This window comes from Bos mutus, chromosome 4 (genome assembly GCF_027580195.1).
Source record: "Bos mutus isolate GX-2022 chromosome 4, NWIPB_WYAK_1.1, whole genome shotgun sequence".
Taxonomy (NCBI): Eukaryota; Metazoa; Chordata; class Mammalia; order Artiodactyla; family Bovidae; genus Bos; species Bos mutus.
In genome coordinates, this window is record NC_091620.1 from 25,475,940 (window position 1) to 25,496,557 (window position 20,618).

The 20,618-nt window shown below is 43.8% G+C and overlaps 1 protein-coding gene across 2 annotated transcripts in view; it reads left to right on the plus strand.

Annotated features, from left to right (window-relative positions):
* Positions 1–17,837, plus strand: part of UBE2H (ubiquitin conjugating enzyme E2 H) — a 101,948-nt gene extending 84,111 nt beyond the window's left edge. For both annotated transcript variants that reach the window (XM_005905273.3, XM_070369232.1), the window contains 2 exons: positions 9,171–9,299; positions 13,546–17,837. In XM_005905273.3, coding sequence (XP_005905335.1) covers positions 9,171–9,299; positions 13,546–13,670 — 254 coding nt within the window. In that variant the 3' untranslated portion in view covers positions 13,671–17,837. The remainder of the gene's footprint in view (positions 1–9,170; positions 9,300–13,545) is intronic.
* Positions 17,838–20,618: the final 2,781 nt, after the last annotated feature.

Genomic DNA, 20,618 nt, shown 5'->3' on the forward strand with positions numbered 1-20,618 from the left:
TGGCCAGAGAGATATATTGGACTTGATATGGTTACATGCCAGGGGAAATAGAAGAGGAACTAGAGGCATTTCATTAAGGTAAATAGTGAGTCTGGAAAATTGATTGAATACATGGAATAAAGGGGAAAAAGCTAACCAAGGTCCTTCCAGAGGTTTAGAGCAGTCAACGTAGGTATTAGGAGAAAGGCATATTCAGGGAAATAATTGTAGGCCATGTCGAGTTTAAGACCAGAAATGTAAAAGATGGTTTGGTAGTTATCAGCATAGACTTAATTTCTTTAAAATTGTGAGATGATGAACTTCCTGGAATAAGAGTGTAAAATACACTCTTTATATTAATACAAAGACCACAGAATTCACATTGCTGTGCAGGTGGCTGATGTCTTTCCAAACAAGTTTTTCTGTGTGTTGTTTGTTTAGCTTGAATAAGAAGGAACCCAGGGCCTTGGGCATCTGAAGGATGGTGAGAAAAGCGGGCATGAGAGGTGGCATTGGAGAATGGAGGCGGGCTCTTACGGTTGGTGGTACCTGTCCATGACTGTGCTGTACAGTGGTGGTATTTTCTGAGTCACAGCATTTTGGATGTTAAATATGAAAAACAGACGAAGATTATGATGTTTAGGTCTCTAAGAGGACTGCCTGCTTGGTAATTGTGGTTCCTGGTGGGGCTGACCACGTCAAGCTTTGGCATCCACAGGGTTTTAACCTGAAGATAGCAGCATGCTTTACAAAAGTTTCCATTTTAATGTTCAAAGGAAATAGAGGCAGAAGAAATAACTTATGGTCATTGGTTCATAAACAGCCAAGAATAAAACGTGAGATACGTGATTCATCCTCTCCTGTGTGTCTTCTGCCTTAAGCCACGTACCCATCTTTTTGTGAGTCACCTGGAGTAGGGTGGCTTTACTTTAAGAATTGGTACATTTTTGTGCGTGTGATTCATTTTGATTTTTAATACGTATCACTTGAGGGATGCAGGTAACTGAAACTTCTTCTGGGAAGATAGCATATTTGTATTAATATTTTAGTCTAAATTAATATTTTGGTGCAGTTCAAAGACTATTTTACAGTCATTTTTAGAGATGTGCTGGGGTCCAGCCCTGGTGGATCCAGGGAATTCGAAGCGGGGACGGCGTCAGCGAGGATCAGGAAACAACTGCTTAATTAAATGTTAATTAAGGATATAAAGAGTAATAGAATAAGGATAGCTCAGTGAGGAAATTCAGTGGAGAAAAGAGGCTGAATAATTCAGCCAGAAGGTGAGAGAAAGAATGACATGGGGAGACCAAGTTTCGGTGAACAAGGCCCGCACTTTATTTTCCGAAATAGTTTTTATACCTTAAGTTATGCATAGAGGATAATGGGGGAAGGGGTAGAGTCATGCAGCAAGCCAGGCTTTCTTCCTGCAAACTTATCATATGCAAAAGCTTAGGTGATTTGCATCATCTTCTGGCCCAGAGGCCTGTTAACATTTTAAGACCCTTTCTTCAGAAAACTTTTTTTTCTCTAAAGGTGATAAGTCAAGCGCCACCCTCCAAAAGCATTAGATAAAGTTGCATTCCTACAGAGCAAAGGTGTGGTGGGCTATAACAAGAAAAAGAATTAACTCAAGTGTCCCAGGTTACAAACATTAAAGCTACTATTTACACCAATTATATTAATCAATACACTGCCAGGGACACAGCAGGTAAGGGATATGGAAACTTAGCAGCAAACATTGGCCCAAAAAGTGAAAATCCTTCACCAATACAATTTCTAATCAATCTTTTAACTACTCAAAGGAATCTGTGTTTAGACAGTTTAGAACATCTCATGCCTCTCACAGTTGGGAGGCTCTGAGCAATCACATGTGGCTGGAAAAACCTATTCAGGCAGGCTAGAGGATTTCCAAAGGAGTTTGTAGGTTGAAACACTGTCACACCCAGGAATTAACTGGAGCTGTAAGCTAACTCTTGTTTCAGAGAGAGGTAGTGGGGGACAGCCCCCGTACAGTCTGAGGGTGTAGGTGAAAGCACAAAGCAGAAAGTAGGCAGACTCTGGTTTTGGGGGTAGATGCTCGAGAATTTCCAGGGAGACTCCTGAGGCTTGATCCCGCCTTTGCGTATGCCAAGCCTCCTTCCTCAAGACCTTTGCCAGGGGCGGAGCTCGCTCCCCGCAGATATATATTTCTTGTAAGGAATTGTGGTATTATACTTCTCTTTTTGCAGATGAAGAAATTGAGATGCAGAGAGGAAGAGACCTGCCTTTCCTACTTATAGTTTTTGGAGTGCTTCCACTTGGAGGAAGTGATGGTGATAGCAGTGTGCAGGGAAAAAAAAAATGATGAGAGGGTCAGGGAGGGCCGCTAAATTAGAGCCTCTGCAGCAGCTTAGCTGCCAAGACCTAAACATTTTCTTGAGCTGAAGAACCCACCAGCACATAACTGTTTTCATTTGGTCATTGCGGGTAGGGTAGGTGGTGCATTTCTGTACACATATCACACATGCTGATGCCAACCAATCCTAAATCAGAATCCCTAGGGTACATAGGAAAAACTCCATGGGTAATTCTAATGGATGGACATCCAGGACCTAGACTCGCTGAAGAATCATTGCTCTAGACCAAGTTGGGTAACTGCTGCTTTTGGTGAGAGATCAGTATGATTTGAGTGTTTTTAATAATTCGGTTCAGTCACTCAGTCGTGTCTGACTCTTTATGACCCCATGGACTGCAGCACGCCAGGCTTCCCTGTTCATCACCAACTCCCAGAGCTTGCTCAAATTCAAGTCTGTCCTTCAAGTTGGTGATACCATCCAACCATCTCATCCTCTGTCGTCCCCTTCTCCTCCTGCCTTCAATCTTTCCCAGCATCAGGGTCTTTTCCAATGAGTCAGTTCTCAGGTGGCTAAAGTATTGGAGTTTCAGCTTCAGCATCAGTCCTTCCAATGAATATTCAGGACTGGTTTCCTTTAGGATGGACTGGTTTGATCTTCATGCAGTCCAACAGACTCTCAAGAGTCTTCTCCAATACCACAGTTCAAAAACATCAGTTCTTCAGTGGACAGCTTTCTTTATGGTCCAACTCTCACATCCATACATGACTACTGGAAAAACCATAGCTTTGACTAGATGGACCTTTGTTGGCAAAGTAATGTCTCTGCTTTTTAATATACTGTCTAGGTTGGTCATAGCTTTTCTTCCAAGGAGCAAGCACCTTTTAATTTCATGGCTGCAGTCACCATCTACAGTGATTTTGGAGCCCAAGAAAATAAAGTCTGCCACTGTTTCCATTGTTTCCCCATCTATTTGCCATGAAGTGATGGGACCAGATGCCATGATCTTAGTTTTCTAAATGAGTTTTAAGCCAGCTGTTTCGCTCTCTTTCACTTTCATCAAGAGGCTCTTTAGTTCTTTTTCACTTTCTGCCATAAGGGTGATGTCATCTGCATATCTGAGGTCATTGATATTTCTCCCTGCAGTCTTGATTCCAGCTTGTGCTTCATCCAGCCTGGCATTTCTCATGATATACTCTGCATATAAGTTAAATAAGCAGGGTGACAATATATAACCTTGATGTACTCCTTTCCCAATTTGGAAGCAGTCTTTGTTCCATGTCAAGTTCTACCTGTTGCTTCTTGGCCTGCATACAGATTTCTCAGGAGACAAATCAGGTGGTCTGGTATTCCCATCTCTTGAAGAATTTTCCACAGTTTGTTGTGATCCACACAGTCAAAGGCTTTGGTGTAGTCAATAAAGCAGAAGTAGATTTTTTCTGGAACTCTCTTGCTTATAATTAAATATGGCTATAAACCATTAGTTTATATGCCTAAACTGAGCTATATGGCTTCCCTGGTGGCTCAGATGGTAAAGAATCTGCCTGCAGTACTGGAGACCTGGGTTCAGTCCCTGGCTCGGGAAGATCCCCTGAAGGGAATGGCTACCCACTCCAGTATTCTTGCATCAACTCAATGGACATGAGTCTGAGCAAACTCCTGGAGATAGTGAAGGACAGGGAAGCCTGGTGTGGTGCAGTCCATGGGGTCACAAAGAGTCGGACATGACTAAGTGACTGAACAACAGAACTGAGCCTATGAAGGTAGTAATATTGTTTACATTAATACTGTAAGATCATGCTGAAGACTCAGTCCTAATGGACTGCATTTTGTTAAGTGCTGATTTAGTTCAAGGGAAAAGGAAAACTGTTTGCTCATCATAAACCATACTTCTCAGGGATCTTGGGACTTGCTTTAAAAATTAAGGTATCCAGTAATGGAGCCAGATGACTGTAATCTCTAGATTGGGTGATCCATGTCTGGCTCTCTCCCTTTCAAAAAGTGAAAGGTCAGTGTTTTTTGAAAGACTTTGGAACTGATCAAAAAACTAGGGGAAAAAAATTTTATTATGATGGATTTTTCCAAAGATGAGTATCTTTATTTGATACTTGGTTTATGGTTTACGTCTCTCCTGCCAAAATATTTCTCTTGAAGATATTGTGCACATCTGCATGTTTGAGAGATGTTTCTTTGGGGAGGGCCCTCTCAGTGGTTAGCCGCTCTGACAGCCGCTCTCAGGAGTGCTTTGCTGCTTTGCAGTGGCCGTGGCCGCAGCATCTTGGCCTCCAGAAGCTGCCATCGTCCCCAAAACTGGGCTGCATACTTTCCCTTTTCTTTTCTTCTGTCTTTAGAGGTGTGACTAAGCACCTCTGTAAAATGGACCAAACGTATATTAATATAGGAAGACAACAGACACAAGAAGGAAAAAGCAGTAATTGTTCTTTTATTTGTTTGGAACAAATACATAGGCAAAGCCATCTGTTGATAGCTTGAAAAACTTTAAAAGTAGTGGGGAAGGGTATAAAGTCTTTCCTGGAACACTTGAAACACCTAGTTATATGAGACATGTTGTCTGCAATATTTCTCAAGTCCTGAAACACTTTTGAACTTACAAAGAGTAAAATCTTCAAGGTTTTGTTTTGGTTTTTTTTTTCCCATTTGATAGGAACATTCAGCTGTTACTCTTCTGGGGGCGGCGCCTAGAATGCTCATGTGGCAGGAGAGGCTCCCAGTTTACTATGTGTGTGTATCTGTGAGTGGCCATGACTCCTTCCTGGGGCTGGGCTACTCGAAGAAACAGCTGACAGTTCAACCAAGAAGCTCCTGAACATTCTCTGCTTAGAGACCATCCTGTTGGCCTTGAACATACAAGAAAGAAAACCTTCAGGGAGGGGGATGGCCAGGGATGTAGGGAGCTTGTGCCATCATGGTTGGGAACAACGTTCCTTTAATCCACTAACAGAAGCAGCATAGTGCAAAAGCCCAGGTTTGAAACCCAGTCCCATGGACACCTAACCCCTCTTTGCCTCATTTCCCCTGTATGTAAAATGGAGATGGTAATGGTGCCTACCTCATTGGCTGTAGTGAAACGAAGAGTATGTATGTAAAGTGTTTACAGGGCCTGGCTTGTAGTAAGGGCTGTGTAAGTGTGAACTCTTACTGCCCGTACTATTACCGTTACTATCATTAGTGTTATTGTAACTCTTCACTGTGCTGGGATCTTGTTTAAGCTGTAAAGCTCGAGGTTCACACCCCTTGTTTTTTTTCCCAGTTTGCTTGGTGCTAAGTCACTTCAGTTGTGTCCAACTCTGTACGACCCTATAGGCTGCAGCCTGCCTGACTCCTCTGTCAATGGGATTCTCCAGGCAAGAATACTGGAGTGGGTGCCCTCCCTCCAGGGGATCTTCCTGACCCAGGGATCAAACTCACATCTCTTATGTCTACCTGCATTGGCAGGTGGGTTCTTTAGAGCACGTCCTGGGAAGCCCAGTCCAGGGGATCTTCCCAACCCAGGGATCAAACCCAGGTCTCCCGCATTGCAGGCAGATTCTTTACCATCTGAGCCACCAGGGAAGCCCATGAATACTGGAGTGGGTAGCCTATCCATTCTCCAGGGGATCTTCCCATTCCAGGAATCGAACCAGGGTCTCCTGCATTGCAGGCAGATTCTTTACCAGCTGAGCTACCCGCAAAGCTACCCTTAATTTGCCTACCTTTTAACATTTTCTACCATTGCCTTGATAACCCACCTACTAAAGGATAAAGAGAGGAAAAAATTTTTCAGACTTGTCATATTTTATTAAATGTTTTAAACATATGTAAAAGTAGAAAGTACATATTTTAGGCAAATGGCTATTTTTAAAGGTTAAAAAAAGGTAAAGTGTTATTTGAAGTGTGAAAAGTAGAAATTACAAGCCTGTTGTAATTTGACATAACTTTAAAAATATTCTTGTGCATCATACTGAGTACCTCATTGTAACTCTAGAGAACATAATATTCTACAGACTTTCTCTATTCAGTATTAGAACATAAGCATTTTTCTCTGTCCCTGAGCTTTACAAATAGTTTTCAATGATTTCGTACCATCAGTTGGTTTATTAAATATGTTGCTTCCTTAAAAAAAAAAATAAAACAGCAGTGAAAAATCCTGCTGGACGGTTGGGGCTATCTTGGAGGATCATTTTGGTTTTCTTTTTTGACTAAGGATATCCACATTTGTTTTCTGGTATGTGAGAATTGTACTGTAATGTGGTTCTTTGGAAAGTTAGCCTCATCAGTAATACCGAGTCCCTAACTTGGGGTTGAAGGTAAACCTGCTCTGCGTCAGTGTCTGTACATGAGAATAGGACTGTGCTAGGGGTTTCCCTATTGGCTCAGATGGTAAAGAATCCGCCTGCAGTGCAGGAGACCCCAGGGCCAACCCCTGGTTGGGAAGATGCTCTGGAAAAGGGGATGAATGGCTACCCACTCCAAAATTCTTGCCTGGAGAATTCCATGGACAGAGGAGCCTGGTGGGCAGGGTCCATGGGGTCACAAAGAGTTGGATACGACTGTCTGACTAATACACTTGGCCATCATGGGACTCTCCATAGATCACTCTCCAGACCTGAGTTGTCCAATATGGGATCTACTAGCCACATGTTATTTAAATTAAGGAGAATTAAATAAAATGAAAAACTAAGTCCTCACAGTCAAACCAGCTATATTTCACGTGCTTAGTAGCCACGTTTCTAGTGGCTACCATATTAGTAGCAGATCCAGAACATTGTCATCATCGCAGAAAGTTCTGCTGAATAGTGCAGTTATAGGCTTTGTTTTGTTTTTCTGTTTCTTGTTTTATTGCAGTATAATTGACATATGACATTTCAGATGTACAACATGATTTAATGTTTTTATACATTTGAGAAATGATGACTGCATTAAGCCTAGTTAATGTCAGCCACCATACATACTAAATGAAAGCATTTTTTTTCTTGTGATGAGAACTTCTAAGATCCCCTCTCTTAGCAACTTTCAAATATGCAATCCAGTACTGTTAACTGTAGTCACCGTGCTGTGCATTACATTCCCAGGACTTGTTTACTCCATAGCTGAAAACGCATGCCTTTGACACCCTTCGCCATTTTGCCCGCCTCACCTCCACTGTCTCCGGCAGCCACCAGTCTGTTCGCTATTTGTTTCTTCCTCTTTCTTTTTTTTTTTTGAGATTCCACATGTGAAACCATACAGTATTTCTTTGTCTGAATTATTTCACTTAACATAATGCCATTCCAGTCCATCCATGATGTCATAGAGTTTTTTGAGTGCTCAGCTTTTTAACCTTATAACGACAAGGACAATCTGCTTCTTGTAGGATTTTTCTAGAGCAGAGGTCAGCAAACATTGGCTGCCTGATTTTGTATGTAAAGGTTTATTGGCACACAGCCACACCCATTTGTTTATCAGTTATCTATGGCTTCTTTTGTGCGCTACATGGCAGAGCTGAGTGTTGAGTAGCTATGACTGACCAAGTGTGGCCCACCAAGCCTAAACTAGTATTTGCTCTGGCCCTTTTCGAAAGTTTGCTGACCCCTTTTATCTAGACCAGGGTGTTTCACTGTTGACATTTTGGTCCCAGATAATCATCGTGGAGGGCTGCCCCGTGCACTGTATTGTAAGACGTTTCAGCAGCATCCCCGGCCTCTGGCCACTAGATGCTAGTGGCACCCCAGCCTCCCCTACTTCTTCCCCCACACAGTTGTGACAACCAATGATTTCCCTAGACATTGCTAAAGTGGCCGCTGGGAAGCAAAATCACCCCTGGCTGGGAATCACTAAAGTGACATGGCTTGACAAAACATTCACTTATAATACTGCATGAGAGCGCCCACTCTAAAACAAAATCCATGAAAAGAGCAGAATAAATTGAAAAGTAGTTCTTATGCTACTATTCTTCAGCATTCCCTCCAGAAACAGAAATGTTTTTTATAAAACATGGTGACTAACTTAGAGTGGGCAAAGAGATGGAAGTGCTAAGGTTCCACAGTCCACTGTCTGCTAACTGAGCAGCGAACAGGATGGAAGTCAGAGCATCTCTAAAGTTACGTGGCTGTGCTAAGAAGTTTTCAAGGCCTGCTTCCTTCATAAAGCGCTAGGTAACCGCAGGGTTTTGTTGCTTTTGCTGTGAATGTAGATGTCATCCGTGTACACCCAGCACCTCATGCTGAATCTGGCAAGGAGGGAGTTAATAATGTTTATTTAAGTGAGTATTAATAAAAGGAGGAAGTTGGTACTTACCTGTCTTACAATGGTTTATGATTTTAAATGGTCCATATAGGTTCCTACCCTCATTGCCCAGAATAATTGAAAAACTGATTATATTTACCTCCATTAGAAGTTAGGAGAATTGAAGTAAGTGTCAAGGCCCATAATATTGTATTCAGTTTTTATAAGACCTGGTGCTTGAATACTTTTCAGAATGGGGATTTCCAAAATCATAGAAAATGTCGATGCTAAGAAATTAACTGCTCACTTTGTAAGAATGTAGAGTGCTTATACGGTGTTGGGGTACAAGTTTTAATAAACCTTGTAGTATTTCTGAATTCACAGTTTACAGAGTGGAGTGAATTAGAATTGGGACAGTTGCCTTTCATAGAGAATATCAAGTGTACCTTGATCTGTTTCTTCAAATTAAATTTTAAAATTGGTGTTGAAACGAATATGTAATATAAGTCACATGTAATAGACCACAGTTTTATGGAAAATTTCCATGTAGTTAAATATGTTGGAAGGTAAGAAGCTTTGACTACTGAAGTCAAGTGAATCTTAGGTGAACTTGGCATACTTGACGCACATGACATACTTCTGTTTGTTTTTCAGATCTTACCAATATATTTGAGTCCTTCTTGCCCCAGTTGTTGGCCTATCCCAACCCCATAGATCCTCTCAATGGTGACGCTGCAGCTATGTACCTCCATCGACCAGAAGAATACAAGCAGAAAATTAAAGGTAAGGCAAATAGCTTAGCCTGGAGACAGAAGAACTTAAGTCTGTTAGGTGTTCATCATTAAAAACCCTTCTTAGTTACTCATAATTTTTCTCAGGCCTAAAAAGAGACAGCTCTGGGCTGAAGCAGAGCTCACTACCCTCTGTAGCTTCAAGGGCCTGAGACACCTTTAAAAAGCGGAAGGTTTCAAAGAAGAGGAGAAAGCAGAGTAACAAAGGATGAGGAAGTGGAGACTTACCAGTTGGGTAGAAGCAGACATAACCCTGCTAGAAATCCCTGTGACCCCCTATCGGAAAGAACTTTTGCCTTCACTTGCTTCTTCTTGTCTTGTAATTTAGAAAATTTACTTGAGGGTAAAGTATTAATTGAAAGGCATAATCTCACATTTTTGAAATACATGAAATCATCTTGGCCTTTCAGGACATCAGTTAACTTTGAGAGTTGGGGAATAATTATTGAATTCATCATTAGAATTTTTTTTTTATTATATCATTTTACCCGTTGATTAAAAATTACCCAACTACCCAAGAACTCTTTTCTTGTTCCCATACTGGCTTGCTTGCATTTGGGGAAGTTTACATCTAAGGTACTTTTCTCTCTGCTGCAGGGATTTGTCCCAGTGCTTTGGTGCTGTGGATTTTTCTATCAAAACTTGAGAATGTGCTGTTGAAGCTGAGATCTGTGCCAGTGGTAGTGGCTCATCCTTCAAGACTTAGAATCCTGTTTTCCCGTTCTTAAGCGTACGTGCGAACGGGACACGAGTCTCATTAGAATGAAGGTGGGGTTGTGAGAGAGCCGCTAAAGCGACACACTGGGTTACTGGCATTCATCACATTCTTTTGTCTCTTAGATGTTTGAGAACTGTCGTAGTGGAAGGTCTAGATACATAAAGTTCTACAAGAAAGGAGAGGCCTTCAAAGTCCATGAAAACAGGCTCTTAACAAATGGCAGGCATTGGTTTTTACCCAGTTTTTAGCTTGACTTGTTCATCTGCAGAGCTGCTCAGAATAGGAGCTTCTGCAAAGTGGCCAGCCCCTCTGAGTACATTTGCAAGCGATGGCAGTAGAAATAATTTGAGAGCCCAGAATGCATAGGTGTTCAGTCTCAAATGTGAAAGTATGAGACAGATGGGCTCATCTGGGGCTATTTGTTGAACAGTATTTTTCCTTCGTTTTCTCATTCTTCCCTAGTCTCTTAGGGTATTTGGTACTTTGTGTTGAAATAAAATACAAATAAATCTACTCTCATTAACTTACCTAAGTCTCAAGTGCTTTGCCAATTAATATCTAATTTATGTAGCCAGAATATTGACATAGCCAAAGAAACATATATTTCAAGAAAACATGTTTTTCCTTTTCAACCAGATAAAATTCTGTTACGAGACTGTATTATTTTGACATAAGAATCACTTAGTGTCTGCAACCCACAGATATCTCTGCAGAGCATATTTCTATAGTTCTTACAGTCATTATGCCTCTCTGTTTAGCACTTTTCCTGTTTTAGTACATATCTGCTATAGGAACCTAACTTCCTTTTTTTATCTTTGAGCAGCAAGCTCCAGCTTAGGGGGCTCTAGATCCAAAACATTAGTCTCACTTTGTGTTCCTTAGTAACCTGAGAAGATCATGACTACCAGACCTGAGTGCACCCCAGCTTCCTACTGTACCTTCATACATATATATATTTAAAGGTATATATATATATTTATAGGTATATAAATTTACCTTATATATCCCCATCTTTTCTGGTTCCTCCTATAGGAAATAGGAGATCCTGTCTTATTTCTCAGACCCAGTCCCCCCACCAACATGATCTTGTTCTCCATTTATCCCCTTCCTCTTAGCACTGTTAGTCTTCCTCCTCCTCCTGGTTCCCCCCCATCCCCAGACTGTCAGAGGTCTCCCCGTGTCAAAAGCCTTCTTCTGCTCCTGTGGACTCCTTTAGAGTCCTGCTGTTTATTTCCCTTAATTTTCAAACTTCTCGGTTCCTTCCCTGAAACTCATGGAGTCTAGCTTTAGCTTCTCTTCCTCTCTTCTGCTGAATCTGTGACCTCCTCTCTTCTTAATCATTTGGGTTTTTCTCAAGACACATTTCCCTCCGTGCAGCTGTGGTATTTTTACAAACCCTTGCCTTTCTGAGAACTTTGCCCATCCCAGACTTCCATTCGGTGTCTCTGTTCACCGCTCCACTCCACCTACCCATTAGGAAGCTAATTCACCCCTTACTGCTTCAGTCAGCGTAGGTAAGTGTAACCTTTCTTACCGTGTGCATGATTCATAGTTAGTTGGTGCTGTTTTATCTTGTAGATACTGAACTGTCTGTAGGACGGGGCACCACTGGAGCTTTCTGAAGAGTTTCGGATACCCAACTGTATCTGCTTCCGTAGTTGGTCAGAGAGTTTTCAACCATGCAGAAAAGCAGAATAACTTAACTATGTACCCACTATCCAACTGTAGCAAAACCTGTACCTTTTGCCTTGTTTGCTTCAGATTTTTTAAAAGAAAAAACAAACGTAGTTCTGTCTGAATGTGTCTCGACATCCCCGCCACTTCCTCCTCCCCATGCTTGGGGCAGGGCTGTCTACGCCTTTCCCCTGGGGTGGCATCTCCTGTGCTGCTTCAAGGAGCTGCTTGAAGGTTCAGGGCAGATACTGCCTTCCTGGCTCTCCAGGACCACAGTCCCTTCCTCCCGCATCCCTTTGCCTGGCACTGAACCCCCTACCTAACTGCTTTTTTGTGTGTCTCCTGCTCATCAGTGACCTTGCTCTGCATTTCTCTGTCTCCTGAAAAGCCTCCTCCCAGTAAGCCCTTAATACAGGATGGTCTCCTTGAATGCACTGATAGTGTGGAATTACAGTGTCCGAGAGCAATGTCACTATGCAGCAACTTCTTTCTACAAAGAAACAAAATAGCCAGCCCATCAGAGAGTAAAAATAAAATTTCTAAGACTTTAGTAAACGTTTCTCTCACACTAAGAAGAATTAAGGCAGATTCCTACCTAGCCAGGGGCTTTTGAAATCCTGTTTTCAGCATGAAATTTCATTGTAATGAATCTGTAGGGGTGTAAGTCAGAACCCTGCAAACTTTTTCTGTTAAGGCCCAGATTTGGTCACATACGGTCTCTGTCACATACTCTTCTTTCTTTTCTTTTCTTTTTTTTTAAAACAATCCTTTGAAAATATAAACAATACTTTTCCCTGGCCCTGCACCGAATCATTCAGACTTGGCCCATTTACCTTCTCTCCTCACCACCACTACTCCGGAGGGGGAACAGCCAGCATACGGACGTGAGGACGTGTTTTTCTGGGTGGGAGTCTGTCCTGCCCTTTCACATTATGCGTAGGCTGTTTACTTGAAAACCGTCTGCACCTGGAGCTTTTAGGAAAAGTTTGTTTATTCAAACTTCTTAACATTTTTTGAACCAGCAGATTCAGCCTAGGCTACAACAACGTAAATCTTCAGGTAAATAAATGAATAAGTGGTGAAGTCACACTCAGGCTCTCTGTGTCCCCAGATAGCAGCTCATTCCTGAGCAGATCGAGAGACTGTTTTCACCCGCTGCTTCAAAACCTGACAGGCAGGATCTGTTTAGACTAAAACCTACTTCTAAAATAATAGATTTGGGCTGACTGTAATTACATAACTGCAACCCTAAAAAATGATGGGGGATTTCCTTATACATGACTATGAAATCATAATTAGCCCTGTTCTGTCCGGGGAAGGGGGGAGCGGTGAATAGTTTTATGAATATAGGAAGTAAAAAGAAAGTGTGGGGTTTGCATTTCCCTGGTCCACCAAGTTTGGAGGAGTGCAGCCATATCAGTAGACAGCAAGGAGAGAGGGAGAGCACCCTGGCTGGAGGACAGGGTCCGGGACGTGTGCCAGCTGTCCTGAGCCTTGCTGCCGATGCCAGCGGTGGTCAGCTATCTCCTACATGCCCACGGGGGAGGTGATGGCCCACGGGAGACTTGAGGGTGGTGCAGTGTCTACTCCCCTGCAAATCAAGTGTTCAGCTCTGCCTCTCTCACCAAGGGGGCAAAATGCATAACATCCAAAGACATCTCCCTGTGCAATTTTCCCCTTTGCTTATAGTCTAGTGACTATAATAACTGTCATCTTTGTCTGTCTGTCCCCCCACCCCTGCAGCACAGGGAGAGCGTGAGGCTCCCTTGGACTCGGCAGCTTTGGGGGTCACTGAAGCACGTGCCCGCCCGCTTACTGTGTTTTCTCTTCCCCACCCCCTGTGCAGAGTACATCCAGAAATATGCAACGGAGGAGGCACTGAAAGAGCAGGAAGAGGGCACTGGAGACAGCTCATCGGAGAGTTCTATGTCTGACTTTTCGGAAGACGAGGCCCAGGATATGGAGTTGTAGTAGAAAAAGCACCTGCTTTTCAGAAAGACTATTATTTCCTAACCATGAGAAGCAGACTATAATATTCATATTTAAACAAAGCAATTTTTTTTATTACTAAACAAGGTTTTTATGAATAATAGCATTGATATATATATATTATATATCACCCTTTAGATCTTGATTTCTTGGTCATTTCTCAACCTGAGGTGCATAGCATATTCCCACATTCCATTTTGGTAGCAATATGCGGTCCGAATGCATGCATTGATAAGTCCATTTGGCCAAGTCAGCCTGTGTGCTACTGAACTGTCAAAAGGAATAGCCGCTCTGATAGATAGGCCTGAGTCAAAATAACAGGAAAAAGTTGCTTCTTTTATTGATGGTTCCAAAGAAACAAACCAAAACCAACCAGCTCTCGGACGTGAAGATAGAATAGTGCTTTTTCAAAACGGAAAGGAAAAAATTGGGGAGGAAAAGGCCTGCTGTGGGAGCATTTAGAGCCAGCCACGTTAGGATCAGAGCTGCTCCTTCCTGTGCATCCCAGGTGGCCCCACTTCTGTGGAGTAACAATATAAAACAGGGAGCTCATTGGAGTATTGAAACTTAAAACGATTTTTTTCGACTTGGATTTTAAGTACATTTTTATATGTAGATTTCTGCCCTTCTTGCTACCAGGCCCTGCAGCCACAAGTGTTTTGTGTTTTTTTGCTTTGGAGAACCTTTTGGAAATGGTTTTGCTGAATCTGATTATTTTTTCTTTGGGGTAGAACTTATATTCCAGACCATTTTTTGAGAGGACAGGACAGGAGGAGAAAAGTGACTGGGAAGAAGTTTCCTCTCCTGCGGCAGAGTCTGCCCTCATCGTGCTGTTGGCCACTGTCAGACCGCTGCCCTGGACTAAGAGCTTTAACTTTGAGGGTGCTCGTGGGGGGTTTTGTTTCAAGGTTTCGGGTTGTTGGTGGTGGTTTTTTTTTTTTTTTTTTTAAATTTTGGTGTGTGTGCGTGTGTGTGCATCGTGCTTAGGTTGCACATTTAATCTTCACCTTCCAAGAGATGGCCTCCCCCTTGGACAGCCGCTCAGCGGACTGTTAGACTCGGGAGAAGACCCTGCTGGCGGCTGTGCCTCCTGGGTCCTCTTGCTCACGCTTTGACTTTATGTTCCCTTCTGCTGGCACTCTTGACAGTAGCCTGGTCATCATCTGCCTGTGGAAATGGGAAACGGGTATTGTAGACCCAGCACACATTCTAAATTTATAATGAGTAATAATTGGAACAAATAAAGGTTCTTGTACCCAAAGTGACTCTCCATGGGAAAAACAGCTTTTTTTTTTTTTTTTCCCCCTGAGTGAGACTGAATAGGAGGAAAGGATTCAGAAATACGATGTAGAACAGGTTTTGAGGGAAGAGAATTTTCTCTCCTGTGTATGTTAAAAGGAAATCAGACAGTTTCAATGCCTGCTAATCAAATGTTTACTCAGCTAACCATGTGTCCAGGTTGCTGGCAGAGTTTCTTTCAGATCCGAGTGTTGCCTGCTGAATTTGGAGAACTTCAGACAGTAGCTCTGTGGACTTTTGTTTTTTGCCACAACCGATAGGACAATAGCAGAATCAGCCAATCCTAAAATCTTCTAAAGATGATTTTTGAATGTCCTACTGGGAAAATTTAATCTTTCTTTTTGATGTGTGTTTTTAGTTTTAGAAGTGCTATATTCCACAAGATATGAGTCATTGAGGTTGGAAGATACCCTATCTTTTTTATTCAGAAAGCACAATCAGTCTTTTCTTTGAAAATCTATATAAAGTACAACCTGCTTTTAGCATGATTATTTTCCTGAATAAAAAGCAAATAATTTACTTACGTTAATTACGGGCATGAAGCAAAAGGTTTTCTTTAAAAAAAAAAAAAGCGCAGTTAAGTAGGGCTGTGGTTGTTCACGTACTGAGCTCTCTCTAGCATTTGTGGCTTGTTGGAAGGGTAGTAGTAACTATTTAACATGTAATGGTGTGCTTTAACTCTTATCTAGCACGTCGTCTTCTCATTACTTCGGGGGAGGGAGGGTCTCTGCTGGCACTAACTTGCTTACCTGCTGAATTAGCAGTTTGCTTGTGCTATAACCGTAATCTGTAGGTGCGACTTAGGGTAGGCTTAAAAGTGCTGGGTGGTGATTTGAGTTCAAACAATAAAAAATTGTATTTTTTCAATATTGTATAAACAATAGTGTTCTAATTACCTTTCGGAAAAAAAAAAATAATGTCCAGATAAAAATTGCTTTTAATCTTGTCAGAAAACAAAGAAACAAAACTAGCAGAAGCAAGTTTAGGGAAGGTTCGCGAGCAGTGCCACAGCTCTCCTCCCCAACTTAAATCCATGTTGATCTAACAAAAAGACACCAGCTCGCTGCACTTGAGAGCACCGGCACTAGGAGTCTGGTGGTGCAGAATTTCCCAGTTGGAGATTTGTTGGGGGCGGCTGCAGGGGTTCAGAAGCTGGTACGAGTATGGCTGCAGTGTGTGTGTGTGCACGTGTGCGTGCGCGCCCACCCAAGTCTGTGTGGTGACGGTGCCCTTAGGCTTCTCTGTGAGCACTGGAAGCTCCTGGAATAGCTGCCCGTGTCACGCTGAACCCCCTCGCCTTCTGTTCAAGCCTGTGCTTTCTGGGCACTAACCTGGGTCCCGTGCATGTGTTGGGCTCTGTGTGAAGCTTTTTCTCTCCACGGGGAAACTGCCTTTTGATAAGCTGAACAGACTCCCTTTTTACACTAACTTTTGTCCCTTCCCAGTGCCTGAGAGAGGTAGGAGAGGAAGCTGGAAGAGGGTCTGGCTGTGATTCTGAGGACTCTAGGCCCCCAATAACAGATGGTCAAGTGAGTCTGGAGCAAGGGGTGGTATGACACCAAAAGCTTTTTTCCACGTTGTCCCATCGCAACACTCTTGAGAAGCATCCAGAGCCCCTCAGGAAGGCTGCACATTTTTAAAGGTGGTAGTGGTAGATCAGAGCTGCTTCCGGCAGGTTTCCCTCCCCTTCTTTAGTACCCCTCACTTTTGAAATCCTACCTGGTGGTTTATCAGCACAAAGCATTCTTTGCCCCTGTTCAAATGACTGAGCTCCATCTCTCACCAAACACAACAAATGAGATGGCCGCACCACGGCCCACTGCCCTCCAGCCTCCCCAGCACCGGGGCCTCACGGGCTGCATTTTATGGTAGCCAACCTAGACACTGGCATTTATGCGTTTTCGTCAATTGTATCGCCCTCCTTGAGGTTACTGTGCAGGTTACCAGCGTTTGATATTAGTGAGATAATTATCAGAAGTTGCCATATATCTCTCCAGTACCTAACATTTTTCTTCCACTCCAAAAGCGGTTCTAATTGCCAACAGGCTGATCTAAGCTCCAGAAGAGTATCTCCCTCTGAAGCAATCTTTCTTTCCCCCTCACAAGGCTCCCAGAAGCCCTAGTTGGCCTTGACCTGACACTTCCTTTTTATTAGGCGTCCTGTTGGGGTGGCTGAGAATCATGAAAAACAGATCCTCTGCTAGCCTCCATGATGAAGTTGTTAGACACCAACTTTCTGGGAACTCGTGTTTGATTTTTAAATGGCATATGACCCTTCTGTGTTCTGGGGACTCAATCAGAAAGGTAAAAGCCATTAACAAAAGTTAGTAAGAGTTTTATTCATCTCATATCTTCCTGCCTGGGTTCACGGCCTTACTGACTGAAATAAAATCATTTCTGATTGGATGCAGACCTGCGTTTCTTTGGACTTCTGAATCCATGTTCATATTTTCTCTGGCCACTGAACACCTTGGAGATTCCATTAGGGACTGGATGGAGTGGAGGCCCATTGGGGAAGGGGTGCAGGTTCTCCACTCACCTGAGGAAAGGCCAGGACTCTCTTAAGTCAGCAAATAATTGTCTTGGCTGTGGGCTTGGGAAGAAATGGCCGTTATTTACTGATTGTATTTGGTACATATTGTGTGATACTTGAAGAGATAAAAGGGATTTACCAGCCCTTAATTGAAATCTAAGCTTTTTATCACTTATTTTTTCCTTGCCCCCTGTCCTCCCTCCCACCTTTCTCCTTGCATTGTGATGATCTAGTGGGCACGTCTGTCAACAGGACAAATGCCTCTTCTGACTATAACCTCTTAATAGTTGTGTATAATGAAAAACTGTAAACTTTTTTTAAATAAAATGTGTATATACCTTGGCAAATGGCTGGACCTTGATCAATAAGATAATAGCCCCTGTGATTACTGATCCCAATTTTTTAAAAAACATCTGCCCTGTTCATCTGGCTCCTTTGAGCAGCAGACATTGACTTTTTTTTTTTTTTAACTGAGAATTTCTTACAAGGCAGATGACTGGGTTAGTTTGGGAAGGGAGGGTCGTGTGTAGACAGTAGAAACTGCCTACAGAGCCCTGTCCCTACGCCTGGAGTGTCAGGTGACTACCGGCTATAAACGGGGCTGTCTTTGAGGCTTCTCTACTAACGTCTTGAAAAACCATCTATTCTGTAGGCTGGAGGACCCGGCCTAACCCCACGTGATTCAGCAGGCGTGGCTCCTGTGTTGCTCTTCAGCCCAGACCTCTAGACCCTGTTAACTCATGCTGAGCAAAAGGCACCCCCTTGGCCTGGAGTTCACAGGCAGTACAGCTTCCTGCCAGGGCTCATCTGCCTCAACAAGGAAGGGAGGAAGCAGTGGGTGTTGGGTCGGAAGCTGATCAGTGGATTAGCCGGACATTTCAGCTCTTTTTCTACAGCACTTGCCCACGTCGGCCAGCAGGTGGCGATGTTTCCTCATTTGTCCTGTGCTGGATTAAGTTCGAAGACCCTTCAGACAAAGGGAAGAGTTTTCCTTTGGTGACATGCCCTTGTCCCCCCAACTCTCTTGCACTGTTTTCTCCTTACTCATCTCCCCCACACTTCTTTTTTTCTTCACTGCATCCCAGTGCATTCAACTGTAGGCACAGCTTTTTATCTACCAGAGAGGAGGGCAAGACCACCTAGGAACCCTGCTCTGGTGCCAGCAAGCATCTCCAGCTCCCCTGGCTGCCCGCAGTGCTCAGAGACAAAACAGTTGACAGCCGGCTCTGACAGCTCGCTAACTTCTCAGCCAGGGGAGTAGGGGACCGAAGAACTGGACCAGCTGTGAGTCCTGGTCCCATCTCGTCTGTTGAAACCAGCTCTGTGGCCTTGAGCTCCGTGGACCTCAGGTTCATTTGTAACATCAAGTCCCTAAACTAATAGGCTTTGACATTTTTTATGACTCACAACTCCATCTGGACTCTGAAATGATATCATATCTTAGTATCCTGAGAGAAGAAGATGTCTCGACCTGAGAAAACACCAAGGTTTCAAGACCAGAGGTTAGAGGTTTTGGACCTAAAGACCAGGAGTTCAGAGCACCCATTTTCGAGCTGAAAGAATTAAGGGTGATGTGAACCAGCATCCTATTGATAACCACACAGGCAGCTGCTGTAAAAAACGCCACGAGGAGAGTCTCAGAGCGTCCAGTGCTGGGTCCCTGCCCGCCATAGTCTCACCCAGCATCACTTACTTCTCAGCCTCAGTCCAGTTGCTTCCTGAGTGGCAGGGGGCTCTTGGTGCCTGCCTGAGGCACTGCCCCTTTCCTGAGAAGGGAATGCTGGGTTTCGGAAGTATACTGTCCTGGAACAGAAAGTTATGGGCTCAGAGCCCCTTATGCTTGCTTTAAACTCTTATCTCCAAAGGCTGCTCTCTGCCTCAGGGAATAGATTTCTGTGACACTGGACCCTGGTGTTTTCTGCTCTCCACCTAGTACCACAGCAAAGGGCATTTGTCTGGCTCCCACAGTCGTTGGATCTGCAAGGTCCTGCAGTCCTGGGAGCCACTTGACAGACCAAGCAGCCTTGTTTAGGGGGAGCTCACAGGCTTCTCAGGGATTCAGACACCCCAGTGAGCCTGGGACAATCTACCTGGGGCCAAGCCTGCCCCCCAGTGCCTCACGTTACAGGGTTTGTGCACTCAGAACTTAGAACTGCAGTTACACAAAAAGGAGCCGGATCATGTCCCCTCTCACTGTGTGTGTGGGGTGTGTGTGTGCAAGTGTGGGTGTAGACCCATATAATGAAGGATGTTTATTTTTCAAAAGGGTCGGGGCACTTCTGTGAACCTGGGCTCCTCAGAGCACTTTGGGGCTCAAACTTGGCTTCTAGTGTCAAATGACTCGGGGTGGCAAGAACAGACTTGACCTCCCTAAAAGAAAAAATTGGCCCTTCTGGCCACCCCATCATTGATGATTAACTTGGGAAGGGGCGGCTGGACTGCTGGTGGGTTCTGGCCTTCCGATCTCACTCAGCTCCCCTTCCCTCGGTTCCTGTCACCCAGGTCAGCCAGCGCTGAGCAAGCAGCTCGCTTTGAGAAGCTTCAGGCCAAATTCAGTTCTCCCCAGCTCTGTAAACAGTGGGTCAGGTACCTGCGAATGTGCAAGTAAAAGTGTACATTAAAGTAAAGCTAAGCTTTTAAAAGATGTACTTCTACAGATTTCCTCCAAAGAATTCTGTGCTGCTAACAAAAGGACATTCCAGAGACCCATGAAGGTCTTCCACAGCGCTCTCTTGCAGAGATAACCACCATGAGCTGTGACCCCTGGGGGCTTCCCCATGCCATCCTCACACTGGCCCTAGAAGCCCCTCAGAAAGTAAACCAGGCCTTGGCCCCACTTTGCACTAACTCCTTGTGAGGTGCCAAGAGACCTGGGCACACAGTGTGTGGCATGACCCATGCTGGATGGACCTATATCTTCAGGTCATAGACAACTTTCTGTGCTCAACTGGGTCTGTGGGCACCTGGGTCTCTGTGAGCCTCATCCTGCCACCTGGGGCTCCTTCAGGATGCCTCCTGGTTGACCTGGTGAGGCTAGCTGACCTGTCCAGAGACCCTGTGGGCTTGATCCGTGAGGGTCAGGGCCTTTCCCCACATAC